Genomic DNA, 18,509 nt, shown 5'->3' with positions numbered 1-18,509 from the left:
CTTCACTTTGTAGCTGTCAGGGGGCCATTCCCTACTCTTGCTTTGTACCTTTATTCTACAGTCCTTCCCCTTTATCATCAGCACTCTCCTTCCTGCCCCTGCCTCATTCTTTCTTTTTTCAAGGACCCAGACAACTCCCTCCACCCACCCATTTAAGAGCTATTCCATCAAACAAAATAGATTCCTATTGTTTTCCACAAAATTCTGTCAAAATAACTTATCCTGCTGGGTAAGTGATTCAGGAAGAAACCAAACATTAATTCTCAACTTAAAAACTGGTTTAGCATAATTATTGAAAATAGGACTTCGAGGAATCAGACAGAATCCCAGCTCTCCCCATAAGTTCAGCGTGACCTTAGGCCAGTATGTCATCTCTCTAAATCTGTGGTCAACTGTAAAATAGGAAAATGTGTCACATCATTGGGTAGAGCAAGGATTAAAAGAGACAAATGACATAGAAAGCATTTAGCACTAGACCTAACACAATCAATGCTCGATAAATGGTAATGGTGGTCGCGCTTGCTACTTTTTCTCATTGTTCATAGCAACTTCCAGATTGTAAGCTTAAGTACGTTCCCTTGACTTCTCTTGCCTAGACATCTACTGTGTTTTCATGGGCATGCTTCAGGATTTGCCTAAGTGAATGTGTCCACTGAATAATCCTGAAGGATGACTTACCACAGAATTTCTGAACTTGAGCCAGCATTTTTTGACAGCCATTATCTTGCTTGGCCCTTTGTTTTCTCCTAGCCAACAGTAAGTCGGAAGGATCACCTGTGCTCTCTCATGAACCCTCCAAGGTGAAACCAGAAGAATCCAGGGACATTACCCGACCTAGTCGACCAGCTGTGAGTGCTTTTCTCTCAGAGTTTTAAACTCTTAATTTACCAGAGAACCCACTGGATAAAGCGGTTAGGGATACACCCATGACTATAAAACAAGAATTGATTAGATTAATAAGAAAAATGGATGCTAGGAGCATCCAGAAGAAAGTCATACTCGATAAGGAAAGAACTGAACAGATCTTAGATTGCTTATCTGCCTTTAGGTATTTGCTAATCATTAATGAATAACTGATATCATTCTGTAATTTCTACTCAGCAGGTTTGAAAAAAAATTTTGCAACTAGCAGTTAAGGAGATTTGGGCACTTTCTATGGGTTTCTTTTATCTATTCTGTCCTTTCTCCATGTTATTTTCTATATGAAATAATATTACAATTTTTCTGCCACTTTTCATGCCTTTAGGGCTATATTTTCAGGACCAACACCAGATAAGCATGGTCTGACAGGGGGCCTGACAACTTGAAATCTGCACTGCTGTAACACGACAGACCCCAAGTAGCCTTAAAATAAAAAATAAGAGCATGGAGGCCGAAATTTGAAAAATAACTTGGGAAAAGTTACTATCCACTTAAATTTTCCAAGAATCTTTTCTGTGAAATGAATGTGAAGGCTTTTTTGTTTACTCTGTTTATTATATTTTAAAGTAAGAAAGTATAGTGAGAGTTATAATGAAGAGAATTTGTACCATTCTGGATTGAGACTCTGCTGTTTTGCATTTATCGGTTGTGGACTAATGACTCCCATTTTATGTCTAACCTGCTGCCTTTCTTCTGGCTTTTCTCCTTCCTGTGGATTCTTCTGGATTGGGTTCTTATCTCAGAGCTATAAGAAAGCTATAGATGAGGTTAGTATACCTTTTCTTGGTCTTGCTTTCAAAAAATGTAAACATAAAACTGATTTCCTGGTGTTGACATTCAGAAAAATGGCCAGTTGGATCACAGATTTAAAGTTCACTCAATTGGAGTGATCTGCTGTGAGGAGCACCCCTTCAACAAAAGCTAGCCCAAGACCCTCAGACATCCATATAAAGCTCCAGAGTCCTTCCTTCTTAGTCAGAATGTCACTTTTTCAGTGTTCCAGTCTGGCTAAAGAAAAGCATCTGTGCTTTGTTATAGGCAGTTTCTCATTCCATTATCTTCCAATAGCAAAGCCTGAGCTTTTAACCTGCACTTGCCAGCCTCGCTAGGGGATGGTAGTTTTGCTAATAAAGAAAAGATATCATTCTAGGGCACTCCACATTTACAGTGTTGATTTGTGAACAAGGAGTTACTGGGTATTATTATATTAATTTTGTGGAACGTTAACTACAGTATTAGCAGCAACATCAACTTTAGTTAATGAATACCGGCGAGTTAAGCAACTTTAAGTCCTTTTCTGTGGAGACATTTTCCCATTAGAAAAATATATGGTTTTGTCAATGTTAAGTAGCTTGTTCAGAAGGATAACTGCTGTTTGTCAGACGTACATGAATACAGCATAGTGGAGTTTGTTTTCTTTTTAAGAGATAGGCCTTGCAAAGAGTCTTAACTGCATGGACTCTGAAGAATGCCATTATGACTTAAAGGCTGTAGTTCTGCTGAGCACTATTTTTGTAAAATAAGATGAAAAAAGCACTGGCTCTAGGATCAACAAGCTGCATTCAAATTCTAGCTCCACCAATAAGTAATTGTCTGGAACCAGTCTTATAACCTCTCTAGACCACAGTCTCCTCATCTGTAAAATGGGGATTAAAACAAATGCCCTGCCTTGCTCACAAGATTGCTTAAGATAACTCAAGATCATGTGTGCAAGAGCATTTTATGAACTGTGAAATGCTGTGTGAAATGCTGCGTAAAGCCAAGAGATTGTCCTCATATTAAAGTTTGGGCCAGAGATATGGGCTATCTTGGCAGATGAGAGCAGCATGTTTCTATGCATCTGATCTTTACCAAAGAGCCTCACTTTTTCAGAATTATGACTGCCTCACCACTCAGAGTGACTTAGAAAGTAATTTTCATGGTTAAAGGAGTCTTGCTTATAAAAGAATGAGACTCTACATGTCTGCAATGTGCGGATCTCTTATACGATGGAAGAAAGGGAAGGTTTTTAATTGTTCTGTGCCTCTGCCCTGCTTCTTTACCTCATAATAGAGAGAAGGACAGGGTTTATCACAACTTTTATTAATGTTCTCCTAAATAGTTGAAAAAAGAGAATGGTATTCTGGTCCTCTGGCTACTAATAAAATGCTTGTATGTGGAAATCTCGTGAGTCCAGAAAGTGGCATGGAGGTGGCCATGAGGGAAAGTGTTCTCACGTATTTCATCTAGTTAACCCGGGATATTTTAGGCTTTTAAAAATTGTTTTATTTTGGTATACTTACACACTAGTCAGCGATGGGGGTGGGGAGGGTTACAGAGGTACAAGTAATTATAAGTAATTGAGGAAATGTAAGCTGTTCACCAAAATCTCTGAGGCCATGTGTGGTTTTAAAAACAAATCCCCCTAGGTAATTCTGATAACTCTAACTCCTGAGTATCTCTGATCCGAGATAACTTTGATTCTAGTTAACTCAGTGGTTCCCGATCAAGGACGATTCTTTTCCTTCCTTCCCTCCCATTAGGTGACATTTGGCAAAGTCTGGAGGCAGTTTTGATTGTCACAACCTGGAGGTTGGAGAAGTGCTATTGGCATCTTGTGGGTAGAACAGGGAGATGCTGCTAAACATCCTACAGTGCAGAGGAGAACAACCCACAATAGAGAATTATCTGGCTCCAAATGTAATAGTGCCACAGTTGAGAAACGAATTAAACCTTCCTCCTGTCTCTTTCCAGTGACTGCTTTGCCATTTAGATAACCCAGGATTATCTGTCTGATTAACTATTTTGAAAAATTATTGCTTGTTATTGCTAATTTAGTGGTTTGATTTTTCATAAAAATCTATCCAGGGGAATGTCCATTAATTTCTAATGGAATGTGAGATTGTGCAGCATAGTCTGTGATTAATTCACACAACCTTTGAAAATAAATATTCTTTTTACTTTAGCACAACAAAATATATGGTGTGAGGATTATATACACACGCAAACATTGGCTTCACCACTATTTTTTCATAAGTATGTAGGAATCTAAAAAAATTCCAGAGCACATCCAGTTTGGACAAAACTTGAGCAGTAGATAGATGAGGTCACTGAGGTTAAGTGATTTCCCCAATGGTATGTCTTTAGATTTCTTGAAAAGGAAAAGAAATTATTTTAATATGTAAAGAAAAGACCAGCTTTAAATCTTTAACTATTATTTTAATAGTTCAAAAAATTGAACTAAAATTTGAATAAACTGTATTATTTCTAAGAAGAGAGCTAAGAGTGTACCTCTTTAGGTAAGATATTCATAACTGTCAGAGTAAATAAGTTTTTATGAATGAAAAATTATATCAAGTTGATTCTAAAAAGTATTATATCAAAGAAACTATTGGGTAAAAGCCTCTAACTATCTTCACATTTACTCTGTAGTCAAAAAATCTTTTGCCATATTTCTTTTATAGTTATATAGTCTCAACTGTCTTCATGCTAAATAGCACCTTTTCCCTTTTTTAATACTTTTTAGCTCTAGGCTTGAGACAGCCAAGCAATAAATTACCACAAAAACTCATTATATGGAGAAAATTGGTATTGTCAGAAAATAAAATGTATGAAAAGAGATCTGAACTCAGTGGTGTCACTTTTTGGTCATGTCTATTTCCTATAACTTTGCTATTGTAAAATTTTCCAGAGTGGATGGATAAGGAGCAAAACTTCAGCTAAACATGTAGACTATTGGTAATGGAAGATTAAATTTTTTTGACTGGGGATGTTACTTTTGAGTTATTCATTATTGTTACTTAGGGATTTTCATATATGTCTCAACTTTCAAGCTGTTGCCAATTCAACTTAAAAGGAATTTGCAATTATTTTTAATGTTTCAGAAAGATAACTTATTAATAATGCAGAAAAATCTAGTTAAAAACAAAATTATAAAACATTTCAAAACTTTAAAGTGTTCCTAAATACAGTGTTTGGAAAAATTTAGGTCATTTTAATAAGTTATTTTAAATCAATGGGCTTCAGACCAACTAAATATCTCTAAATATATTTTTTTTAAATCTCCTTTGTCTTGTTTTGAAATGTCAGAGATAAGGAAAACCAACCCATGGGGGAAATGTATTATTAATGTAAATAAATTGTAGCTAATATCATTCTATTTTACTCTATTAACATCGGAAATAAACTCTTTTAAAGCATATTCTCTCTTCAAATTATAATAAAATTTATTTTTAATGATGAGTAATATTTTAAATGCTAGTTATATTCTTTGATGAAACGTACCATGATCCTAACGTATAGAACACAAAATACAAAATAAATGTATCTAATTTGTTATTATTATAGTGGTTTGGAGGATTTTAATATCCTTTTTCCTTCATAACCTTAACAAATATCTAGACTATATTTTCCCAATGTGCTCAAGCATAGCATGCTCTTCACTTTGTTCTCAATTTGATAAAGATAACCATTGGCAATTGTCAAGAGGAAATAAAAAGTAAAAAGCTGAAATCTGAATATTAGCTTTTCCTATTTTGGCCCTTTGCCAAAGAAACCAGAAATAAATTTGCATAAAATTTTATCTTTGTTTAAATTGTCCTCTTTTTTTAATGTTATACATTGTATTTAAACACCTAGAGTCTTTTTATTATGTACAATTCTATTTTCATTTTCATGGATGAGGCAAATATATCCGCTGAGATTGATGCCATGCTTGTGTGTATCTCTGCACATGTGTAAAAGCCCAGAAAGCATGTTTGGGTGGAAAATGCACAATTTGAATTTTCGAAAGCTTCCTTTTTCCAAGGACTTCGATTCAAGTGACTTCAGAATAAATTTAAAAGTCATTATTGCTTTCCCTTTGATTTTTACGAAATTAGAAAAAAAGAAGTCCTTCATTTAACACTTTGAACTTCCTAAATTTCTAGACCAAATAAACACTTCAAGTGTTTCCTCTCCTAGTTTTAACCAATATAGTAATGCCTGACATACAGGTGACAGTAAAGAAACATGATGATCTATTGTCTTCTCAAAATAAAATTGTCGTTTAATCATATGCATTTATCATAGTTTTTGCTAATTAGGATAGATTATTAAATGCCATTTAAATTACCTACTTTGCTTTAATTCTACATCAGGTGAAATTAGACAGATACATTTCTGGATTGAAATAAAGAGAGAATATGGACATAAGAAAACTGTGGGATTTAGTATCTTGCAATGAGTTTCTTTCTCCCTAATCCCGTCTCTCACCGAATGTTCTGATTCCCACATGGGTCACTAATATAGGGAGAAATGGTAAGACTGATGTCAAATTGCTTTTTCCTCATTTGCATGCTGTGCGCCATGGGCAATTTAACCCATGCAAATTAGAGCTGCCATGCTTTTGCAGAACTGCTTCCCTCTGCATTGCTCTGAAAGCATGTAAAATAAAAGGTAGTCAGATATTCAGCACACTGCCTGCAATATGCCTGGTGATTAAGTACCACATCATCACATCCGTCAGGCTAAAGGTTTCATCATACTCATGGAAAACTGAAAAATTATCTCTTCCTTTTGGTGTTTGTGCATTCATTGTAGTAGTCCTCACCAGGATTTCTGCCAGGTTACTGCAATTTAAACCAAAAGAAAATGAAACACCTATAATTCTGGAAGAGAACTCTCTTTTTTATTTATTATTTATTTATTTTGTTGTTGTTGTTCCTCTTGATTAACTCAGCTCTGTGGCTATAAATTTCAGTGGCACCGGGCTTTGGGTTGGGCCATTATTTGATGTGGCACCTCTGCTCTCCAAGGAATAATGATTCACCAAATGAGTCATTGTTGTAGGTGGAATCTTGGGAATTGCTCTGTTCTGTGACTGATCATAGATTTTGGTACAGTAGCAATCGTAAGAGGGGAAAGGCCATGACTTTGGCTTGGGCAGGAGTCCCACAATACTGGGAAACAATTTCTAATCCTGTGCGTTTTACCATTAACTCTGAGGGTGACCAACTTCACCTTCCCAAAGTAAAATGAGAACCCAACGTTTGTATGTATGTGTACATGCACAGTGTACATACACATATATACACGTGTATATTCAGAACTGAACAGTCTCGGTCTAGCAATTGGTTTTAAATGAAGTTTAAATTTATTTTACCTTTCTTTTCTAGTATCTACACACTACAAACATCGTTTTCTTAGTTCCGTGCGGTAACTGTGTTTGTAATAATTCTATATAGAGCTTTTTTCTTGTTGCTTAAGCTGGAGCACTGACTTGCTGAGAGATGTAGCTCTGATGTCTACAATTCATACATGCTGAATAAATTTTTCATTTGTAGGATCTGACGGCGTTAGCCAAAGAATTACGAGAACTCCGGATTGAAGAAACAAACCGCCCGCTGAAGAAGGTGACTGATTACTCCTCCTCCAGTGAGGAGTCAGAGAGCAGTGATGAAGAGGAGGAAGATGGAGAGAGTGAGACCCATGATGGGACGGTGGCTGTCAGCGACATACCCAGACTGATGTAAGAGGACTGCTTTTTAAATGTAGGCCAGGAGTGGCTATGCCTTCAAAACGAAAGGACAAAAAATATGAATTAAATATAAGAGCATTTTTGAGTCTCTGGCAGGATCAATTGACTTTTGGGATTTGAAATTTTACTAGATCATAGTTCTATAATTGCTTCTCTTCATAGACACAGTCATTTATGTAGCGTTTCTGGGCCTGCATGTGCTTTAGGTATTGTTGTTGGATTGGCTATCTCTTTGGTGATGCTTTTCTTGGTTCTTATCATTTCAGGGCAACAAATACTGACAGCCAGACTGTTGGTTTATGCCTGTCCATCTAAAATTGAAAGAGTAAAATAATGGGCAATGACATTTTGGGATTGAAATTAAAAACCAACCTGAGACATATGTTCCATCACCACCATCACCACTAAATGAGGAGGAATGTGCATGGCAGTGTGGGGTAGCATCCCAGTAAAAGAATCAGGAGTCAGATAATCCTGCAAGAAATTTCTGAGTGTTTGACTCAAATCCATCCCTCATATTTCTCTGCTTCATCTTCTTCATTGTCTTTTTTTATGTGATACTTTTTCCTGTGGCCTGTGATTTTGCCACATACATTCTGACTGTCTCTTTGAAATAGTCTTTTTGGATATTTATATTTTTATCTACTTAAAATTCCCTTAGTATTTACACCTTTTACATATTTTCTTTTCTTTTTTTAAGTGAGGCTTACTTTTTCTTTTTCTCACTGAACTGGATCCTGTAACAGAATCCCTCCTCTTTCCATATTACTTCCCCGATTCAAGCAAACATATTCATACAATGTCACTCACATACGTCTCTCATTTCCACCTTCCCCCCCGCCAAAAAAAACCACAAAGAGCTTTTGCTCTTGTCTGCTATAATTTTGATAGCGTGAGATGCTAATTTTTCCAACTTTACTTCTCATTCATCTCCATTTCTTTGGCTCACCTACTACTATTGGTCATCATACCACACTGACTCCTCTAAAAGCAAATCCATCTCTTCCTCTACTACAGAAACACCTACCTTCCTAAAATTGCATGAATAGACCATGCCAAGCTTCAGCTCTGCTGTTTGGCACTCTCCTGTCCCCTTAGAAATCACCCATGATGGCCTGGCCTACACAAATAGAGCCCATCCCCTCTTCTGTGCTGCTGCTCTATCTAGAATATATCCCTGCAGTTTCATGTAATGCTTCCAATTGGGATATTTATTAGATGTTGTCTCCCTCTCTGGGCTGTCAGATCCCTGAAGGTGAGAATTGTACCTTGTTCATCTCTCTACTTAACAACTTGCATGGCTGTCTGGAATAGAGTTGGTCTTCAGTGACTTTGATTTCCATTTAAAACAAAAAAATAAAATTTGTCATCCAAGATAGAAAGGAACATGGGGTAAAATTAGAATCCTGAGGGGAAGGCTTAAAGTAGAGGCACAGAAGGTTGGTGCGAATGTCAGGTGTATTAAGGGGAATGTCTGGATGAGCAAGAAGTGTGCACTTGATCATGTAGCCACGGGAGAAGTATTGAAGTTCTCCTGAGCTGGGAATTGACATGATCAGTGCTATGTTTGAAAGAAATCATTTCAGTGAGATGATTTCGAAAGAGAACAAACTAGAAACTTGTAAAACAATTCACAGGATCAATTACTATAATCCTGAGCAATAATAAATGGGTTATCCTTGAATGCTTATAGTGGAGACAAAACTTGATATAGTTGTTGAAGAATTGGTAAATTCTAGAGAGATTAAAATGATCATCCATTAAAGAACATTTAAAATATTTAATTATATACGAGGCATCCTCAGAGAAAACAGGATACAAATGTGTGTGTTTATTCCAATTTAGTAAATATATACATTTTCGTGAATATAAAATATACACAGTATGTTCTACTACAGCATGATAGTTGTATGCCTAAGAAACATCACACTATTAACAAATTATTTCTTTAGGAATAGGCTATTTGAGAGTTAGAGTGCTCCTTACATACATTTGTATCACTTTTATTGTCTATTGTTAAGATAAACCTTTACATTTTGTGCTATATATTTTTAGAGCAAAATATAGAAAATATATTGCAACACAGGTTACTTCAATGAGGCATATACAAAATAGCTTCTCAGAAACGGAGCCCAGCCATTCAGACAGGCAGCTGTAATTCTTGATGTGCAAAACAACACCCTTTTTTCTCTACAGTGCTGGTTTCAAATTTATAGCATAACATCTAACCTATAAGAGTGCACATAGCTAACATTATATTCCTTAACCAATTGCACTACTTTCCAGTGCCTCGTGCATAGAAAAATAATGAGTGGAAGGAAATAGAGCAAAATTATAATAGTGATCACCTCTGGATTATACTAAGAGGAATGTTTGTTTTATGGATATCCCTGATTTTATGATGATCAGGTTCTGGTCCTGTTAGTGTTGTGGAAGCAGAACTCAGTTCATGCTATTTACCTGCTACCCTACAACTGTTTCCATTCCTGGGGCCAGGGATTGTCCCAGCACCTGTTCCTGCCAAACTAACCTCCTCAAATGCCTTACATGCTCCCAATGTTGTGCCTTTACTTGGAATGACCTAGTCCCTTTGTCCCGCATTCTCACGTACATCCTGTCTTATATTTAAGTATTTGTGTTGTGTTTTTATGCCCGTCTAGGTGCTAACTTCTTTAGTTTCAGAAACCATGTCTTATTCAGTTTTTATATTCACTTCCTATTGCCAAACTAAGGGCCTTTCATGTAGCAGGTGTTCAATAAATGTGTTTTGAATTGAATTAAATCAATACCTACAGGAACACTTTGACAAATCCAGTTAGAGGAAATTATTTTTCTAAACCTGTGCCTTAATTACAGTAAATTTCCCATAGTTATCCTTCTAATCAGTAGAGATGTTTTGTTTGTAGTGTTTATAGGAATTTAGACAATTTTTTCTACACAGACTCTATATCAGAAAAATAATTTTTAGAACAAAGGATTATTTAACTATAAAATTTTATAGTTATTTTAGCCTTAGTTTTTTTGAATCATTGCTTTTTTAAAGTTCTTTTATTATTGTTTTATTTTTTAGAACAATTTTAGATTTACAGAAAAATCGAGCAGACAGTACAAATTTCCCATGTTATTCTTCCCATTTCCTGCACACAGTTTTCCCTATTATTAGCACAGAACATTAGTATAGTACATAGGTTACAATTAACGAACCAGTATTGATACATTAACTAAAACCCATAGTTTATTCAGATTTCTTCACTTTTTACCTAATGTCCTTTTTTGTTCCAGGATCCCATCCAGGATACCATATTTCACTTAGTTATTTAGTTGCCATGTCTTCTTAGTCTGTTCTTGGCTGTGACAGTTTCTCATATTTCCTTTGTTTTTGATGAACTTGGCAGTTTTGAGGAATACTGATAAAATATATGGTAGAATGCCACTCTGTTGGAATTTATCTCATGTTATTATCATGATTAGACCAAGGCTATGGTTTAGGGGAGGAAGATAATGGGTAATATGTCATTGTTATCACATCGTATCAAGGGTACGTACTGTCAACGAGACTTGGCATTGACCTTGATCATCTGCCTGAGGTAGTGCTTGTCAGGTTTCTCCACTGTCAAGTGAATTTTTTCCTCCTTTCCATACTGTATTCTTTGGAATTAAGCCATTGCACAGCTACACTTAAGGAGCAGTCATGTTCCCCTCTTTTAGTGTGGAATATCTTACATATTGTATTTGAAATTCTGCACAGGAAATTGGTCTCTTCTCTCTATTTAATTTATTCAACCATTTATATCAGTATAGACCCATTCATATTTATTTTATACTTTGGACTATGATGCAGACCTTCTTTGTTTTGTGCCTAAAATTGTTCCAGGTTTGACCATTGGAAGCTCTTGTGTCCCTTTGACTGACATCCCCCATCAAGCACTTTTTTACCTTCTGACACTATAAGATTTTCCAGGCTCATCTTATGTATTCTTGTTCCAGTCCTGGAACCAACCATTTCTCCAAGGAGTCCCAATTTCTTTATTAAAGAATGATATTGGAAACCAAAGATTCGGGTACTAGGTGTGCTCACTGCAACTGGAGTATCATTTATTAGAGGCACTCTCAGCTGCCAAACAAGGAAATATATGTGTATATATTGTCCTATGTAGGTACACATATCTATAAATATTTCTGTATACAGTCATGTGCTGCTTAATGATACGTTCTGAGAAATGCATCATTAGGCGATTTCATTGTTGTGCTAACTTCATGCAGTGCACTTACACAAACCTACATGGTATAGCCTACTACACACTAGGCTGTATGGTATAGTCTATTGCTACTAGGCTACAAACCTTTACAGCGTGTTACTGCATAAGACAACATGAGATTAAATCAAGCACAAGAGAGAATAATGTGATCAGTAGATGTAAGAGGCTGCTGCTGGCATAATACAGCATAGTGTTTTACAGCAAACTTCTTTTTTATAAGTAGAAATAAATGATTCAAATAATGATCAAAAGAGTATACTCTAATGATTAAAAGAATTGTGTAGTAGATAGATAAACCAATAACATAGTCATTTATTATCATTATCAAGTGTTACGTACTGTACATAATTGTATGTGCTATACTTTTATACAACTGGCAACACAATAGGCTTGTTTACACCAGCATCACCACAAATGTATGAGTAATACATTGCACTACAACATTATGACAGCTACGAAGTCACTGGACAATAGGAATTTTTAGCTCCATTATAATCTCATGAAAACAACGTCGTATATGTGGTACATCATTGACTAAAAAGTTGTTATGCAGTGCGTGACTGTATAGCCATCTTTATATTAAGCTTAACATGAGTTCATCTTGATATCTCCAATGTTGATCCATTACTACACAAATCATTCTAGCTTCCTCCTCTTCCTTATCTGTAAATTCCCATTCCAACAGTGAGAAACCAGGATCTCACTATCTACCAATCATTTACCTAACTGTTCACTTCCAGTATACACGTATAGTGATATCAGAATGGTTAACCTGTACCCCCATGAGAAACAACTTTATCAAACGAATGACTCCATTTATTTCTGGAGTTACTAAGATTAATATCTTTCCCCCCATCTCCCCTCACTGAGATTTTTAAAATACATTTAAAATACAGTTAGATTCTCTTGTCACAGTCTACATTCTTTCCTGGGATCTTCCAACCTCCTAAATTATTTTTTTTTAATTTGCATACATCCAGATTCACTTATTGTGTTGTAAAGTACTGTGAGATATATGAACAGACTTTTTTGTTGTTATAAGAAAACTATTTTGGCACATCCTATATAGAAAAGTGAACTTAATGCCAAAGTTACTTTTTTAAATTCAAAAAGGCAAAACTCAGCTTTCATCGTTTGGGACATTTTAAACATGCTAATAACTATCCTCATAAGTGACTACTCATCAATTCATAAAAGAGCTATATTTTAATAATAAACTTGAATGAAGTCATAATTAGCATTATTAAACAAAGCCTTTGGCCTAAGACCTTCCATGATTTATTAAACATTTACTGGATGCTACTTGCATGCCAGGCACAGTGCTTGGCAGTGAAGATACCAACGTCAGTGAGGTCTGATCATTGTAGGATTGCGTACTGAGTGTATTGGTAGAGATGTGCAGAGAGTAATGTGGAAGCAGAGTGAAGAGCCAACTAAACCATCCCAGTGGATCTGGGGTGCGGTGGGGATGCTTGAACTGCAGTTTAAAGAATGAGTTACTCAAGGGGAAGCAGAGAATGTAAAAGAATCTTTCAGAGACAGAAGATAAAGTCATCCAAGGTAGCATGATGTATGGAAGAAGCTACTAGAAATTAACTCTAACATGTTGTTAGAGTTAGAAATGAAAACGTAAGCCTAGAGAGATAGGCCAGGACAAGATAATGGAGGAGGCTATAAACCACTGGAAGAAATTTCAAGTTTATCTAGTGGTTAATGGGGAGCTACTGCAGGTTGAAAGCAGAATGGTGATATGATTAATTTGTGTTTTAGAAAGCTCATTTGGTAGCTGTGAAGAGTAGATATGAGGAGGACAGAACTGGAAATAGAGTGAAAGACTGTTGTTCAAGTAAGTAACAGAGGAAGCAGACTTAACTGGAATAGTCCCAGAAAGGACAGAAAATACTTGAGGCATGTTTAGGAGGTAGAATTGGCAGGATCTAGATTCAAGGTGAGGGACAGACGAGGGAAAGGAGTCCAAGGGGACCATGAATAATTAGATGGCTTGTAACTCCACTAACTGAGGTCAATAATACAAGAGGAAGCATCTGTTTAGGAAGGAAGATGAGGGCTTTAGTTTGGAGCATGTCGAGTTAGAGAAACCTGTGAAGACCTATAGGTAGAGATTTCCAACAGGAAGTTGAATAATGAGCTTCTGAATGAAAAAATTAGATATATTGATTGAGGATTATTCCACACATGAGTGATAATTAAAAACGGTTGTAGATAAGAGCATCCAAAATGTTATGTAGAGTGAAACAGAATCCTGGGGACCAGTAGCACTTTAGCAGAGCTCACAAAAAAAAAAGAGAGAGAGAACAGAAGAGGGTAAAAGGGAAACCAGGGAGAAATTGCTTCTCAAGAGCTAGGGATGTAGAGAAGGATGGAGTGGAGTGATCAGTAATAGACACAGGCAGGAGGACAAACACAAGTATCAAAGAATAATCACTGAATTTGTGAGCTAAGAAATGACTTGTGTTTCTTTGAGGTGCTTAAAGTCAGATATAGGAAGCAATGTTTTGAGGAGTGAATAACGCGTAGTGTGTTGAGGAAAAAGTTGGAAGAAATGGAAACCTTTGCAAAGAGAACTTTAAGAAAAAAGAAAAATTAAGTGTGGATGGTAAATACAGGTTTGGGTCAAGGGAGATGTTTTAATGAAATGAGAGAGAGACCTTATGCTTATTGCTTGGGAGAAAGAACCATTACAGGGAGAGGGATTGTGAAAACACAAGAAGGAAGAGAAGACATAATTTCTAACTAACATTGTTCCCCTGCTCTTCTATTTAGCTTTGTCACTAAATTAAAAATGTCATATTGCTAAATAATTATATTGTCTTTTGTCCATCACTTTATGTACCTTATTTGTCTCTCAACTGTCATTAGATTATTATCCTCTAGAAGTTGGAGGTTATGTCTTATTTTTGAAATTTTTTTTAGCATCTAGCACAGTGTGTATCACATAATAAACTTTTAATGAGTATATGAATAAGTGAGTGAATGAAAGAATGAACTTATAAGGGTTGACAAAGATTGATGGGTCAGATCACTGAGCTCTGAACCATAAAAGAAACATACTGGAACAGAGGAGTTAAAGGACTTCCAGGGAAAATTTGTCTCTCAAAAGCCAAGAGAGTAAGAAGGGAAGAAACACAAGAGTATCTTTTATTCAATCTACAAGGAGTATTACTAGTAAAATAACATTAAAAAATAAAAATCAAAATAGCCCAAACTGCTCTACATAGAAATTTACCATAGATGAAGCAGTTATGGCTCATAAAATTGGAAGTATAAAAATTGACCCAAGAAAAAAAATAATCTCAGTAAAAATATTTAGCAAGTGATAAAACTGTTAATGGCCAGTACTCTACACTATAAAACTTGCTGTTGACTAAAAATTGACAGATCTTCTTAGGAAAATGCATACTTATAAAACTGACCCAGAAAAACTGGACTTGGTAGAAGTAGTGACTACAGAAGCCTTTGAAGGATGATATGGACAAAAAAAAACTTGATTGATATATCAAGTATTAGCTGTAAAATTTACACAGAAAAATAATTGGAACCAGAGGTAAAGTAACCATGAAAATACAAAAATTGGGGAAGAGTTTAACTGAGATACATAGAAAATTAGTCAAGGAATTGTCTTAATGGAATTAGCTCTAGGAAGTACTTTTTTTATGAAAATTCATCCAGGTTGACATATTTCTGACTGACATGTTGGGATAGAATCAGAACATCATCAGGGGGAAAAAAAGTGGAGCCAAAATATCTTTGACCTTTGAACTCCCACGAGACTCTCTAATGGTGAAAGAGAACTTGATTATACATCATCAATCTGGTGGTGCCATTGTCAGTCTAACTCCTGACAGTAGCAACGAATGCCTGAGTAATGAAGAAGAGCTCTTCCTTCCTAGAAGACTTTGGCTCTTGATAAATGCTTATTTTTATTGATTTATTTGTTTCATACCATCTTGTCCCAAATAATTTAAGGCAGCTTAAAAAATATAAGATAAAATAAAATTTTGAATAAGTGAGTAAAGAAATCATAATTTTGAGGACTAGTCTGATTTACCAGTCTAGCAATATGTCAGGAATTCATTGCAGCAATTTCTCTTTCCATGTCTCTGAAATACTATTAGTAGCTCCTTTTGGGGAATGTAATATTGAAAATGCTTCTTTGGAATTTCTTCCCAGTCATGTCAGTTCTAACCCACAGCTAAATCATTCAATTTCCTGCTCCAATTTAGTCATTTTGAAGTGTCTTGCTAAACTTTTTTTTTTTTGGTCTGGACTCATCTTTTTGCCTCTCTGTTCTAGATAAATATTCTTGACAGATGTTTTCTCTGTCCCACAGATATCATAGTCTGGGGTATTTTTTGCTTCTTAGACTGAATGTCTCATCAAGTCTTTGGACTCCGATAGGATCCAAGATTTTAAGTTTTTAAGAAATAATTAGAAGAACAAAAAAGTAGAAGAGGTACTTAATACACCTGAGAGAAATAAGAGTTGATAGCTTTCCTATTTTTCAAAAACCCAGTTTAAAAGCGAGGCCACTACAGAGGTAGGATAACCATCAGTACAGCGCTGAAAACTGAAACCCTCAGACTAGCCACATCTCCTGCCTAGTTCTCGGTTTCCCTTGGTGCAGTGGTCTGCGCCACAGGATACAGAAAACATCAGCTTCCACTCTCAGGGCGTGCATTGGCATCTGGTTCTTCATTATATCTTAAACATAAGAACAAGAAACAAATTGGAAATAAATGTGCTACAGTGTGGGGTGATTACAGAGGTTTAAAAAAGTGTTGACTACTGTTTTTGTTAAACAGCCTTATTGATGGATGCCCTGGTAAACCAGAATGCCCTTCTGTGATATTTCTTCTTTATAAATAGTGTAAAACACATTTTTCAAATGATTACTTTTGGTACCCCTGCTCTGTGCCAAGCTCTATGCTGGATACCAGGTATACAGTGATGAGCAAAGAGATAAGACTCTGCCCTCACAAGCATATGTTCTAATGAGAGAGAAGGAAAAAGTTAAAAGGTAATAAAAAAGATAAAGAATTACAAATTGTGATGAGAAATATTAAGGAAAAAGTGTAAAGAGAAAGAGGAGGGGCTGGTGGAATAAAACATGGATAAGTGGTGAGAAAAGGCTTCTCAGGCAAAGTATCATTTAAGATGAAATCAGATGAATGAGAGGGAACCAGCCAAGAACCAGGGTGAGAGAGCTTTCAGGCAGAGGGAGCAGCATGTACACAAATGCAGGACAGGTCTTATATTTAGGTCTTTGATCCATTTTGAGTTAATTTTGGTGTATGGTGACAGATAGCAGTCTGGTTTCATTCTTTTGCATGTAGCTTTCCAATTTTCCCAGTACCATTAATTGAAGAGGCTTTCTTTTCTTCATTGTATGTTTTTGACTCCTTTGTTGAAAAATATTTGCCCATATGTACAGGGGTTTATTTCTGGGCTCTCATTAACATACTAAGTGAAATAAGTCATAAAGAAAAAGTTGAGAACCATACGATATCACTCATACATGGGGTATAAAACTGAAAGCAACAAATGAACAATACAAACAAACAGAGACTCGTGGACACAGACAACAGTTTCATTGTTCCCAGAAGGGAAGGGGGAATGGGGGAGGTAAATGAGGGTAATGGGGGTCAAATATAAGGTGATGAAAAGAAATTTAGCTTTGGGTGGTTAATACACAATGCAATATACATATGATGTATTATTGAATTGTACAGTTGAAACATAAAATTTTATTAACCAATGTCATCCCAATAAATTTAATTTTTAAAAGAATGCAGGTCAGGGTAGCTTCTGGTCAAAGAAAAGGTAGGGAGGGCTCGCAGATCACTCAGAACCTCGCTGCTCACTCTGGCTGCTGGGTGGAGAACAGACCGAGAGGGGATGCTGCAGAAGTGGGACAAAGTTCAGGCACCAGTGCAGCATCAAAAATGAATACGGAATATAGCTAAGGCCACTGGACTAGGTACTTACAAATGGTTAAAATAATGTAAGATACATTTTATGTTATGTATATCTTACCACAATAAAAAATAGTGAACATTAATAGGAAGCAGGTATTCCCTGAACATACATTATCACGAATGTTGTTCCTTCCCACCTCAGACCAACAGGCGCTCCTGGGAGCACAGAGCAGTACAATGTGGGCATGGTTGGCACGCATGGGCTGGAGACTTCTCATGCGGACACTTTCAGCAGCAGTATTTCAAGAGAAGGAACCTTGATGATAAGAGAGGTAAGTTGGTATAAAAACGGTGTAGGGGAAGTGCACTTCTTAAGTTGTTTTTATATTAGGGCTTTCATAGAGAATGCTTACGGCGTGTATTTTAAGCATGAGGGTTGGTGGGGTGGGGAGCTTGTGCTTTTAAATGGTTGAGTGATTTTAATTGTTCACCTCCTTTCCTGTATCCTTCTAAGCTTTTGTAGTGTGACTTAATTACATTAGTCCAAATTCTTCAGTAGGAGCTATGCAAATCGGAATATAGGATTTGAGCCTTAGGTTACAAAACTGGTAAACCGAGATGTTTCCTACTGCAGGAGAATAGAAATGAATGGTCTCTCTGAATAACATCAGTGGCCTTATTATGCCTCCTCCCCCATGGTTTTATCCTTGTGGATTTTATGAAGAAAATGCTCAGTAGTTCCAAGGAATGGTGATGTCATCTTACTAGTTAAATTAACATTAAAAAGACTATTAAGCTATATTGGTGAAAAGAACAAAGAAGTATGCAGTTGTACTTAAAAATGCACCTTAGCACTTCCTGTGATTTTTTTTTTTTAACTCTAGGAGCATGATTTCC

The 18,509-nt window shown here is 36.1% G+C and overlaps 1 protein-coding gene across 3 annotated transcripts in view; it reads left to right on the top strand.

The window, feature by feature from the left end:
* The window catches only part of TNIK (TRAF2 and NCK interacting kinase), a 345,956-nt gene that overhangs the window by 302,892 nt on the left and 24,555 nt on the right, over positions 1-18,509 (top strand). For 2 of the 3 annotated variants that reach the window (XM_015588550.2, XM_025046048.1), the window contains 4 exons: positions 751-848; positions 1,665-1,688; positions 7,224-7,408; positions 17,815-17,944. In XM_015588550.2, the coding sequence (XP_015444036.1) occupies positions 751-848; positions 1,665-1,688; positions 7,224-7,408; positions 17,815-17,944 (437 nt within the window). The remainder of the gene's footprint in view (positions 1-750; positions 849-1,664; positions 1,689-7,223; positions 7,409-17,814; positions 17,945-18,509) is intronic. The other variant, XM_006910834.3, reaches the window with a different exon arrangement.

This window comes from Pteropus alecto, unplaced genomic scaffold (genome assembly GCF_000325575.1).
Source record: "Pteropus alecto unplaced genomic scaffold, ASM32557v1 scaffold33, whole genome shotgun sequence".
NCBI lineage: Eukaryota > Metazoa > Chordata > Mammalia > Chiroptera > Pteropodidae > Pteropus > Pteropus alecto.
The sequence above is the reverse complement of the archived record's forward strand: the minus strand, read 5'-3'. Positions and strand labels throughout refer to the sequence as shown.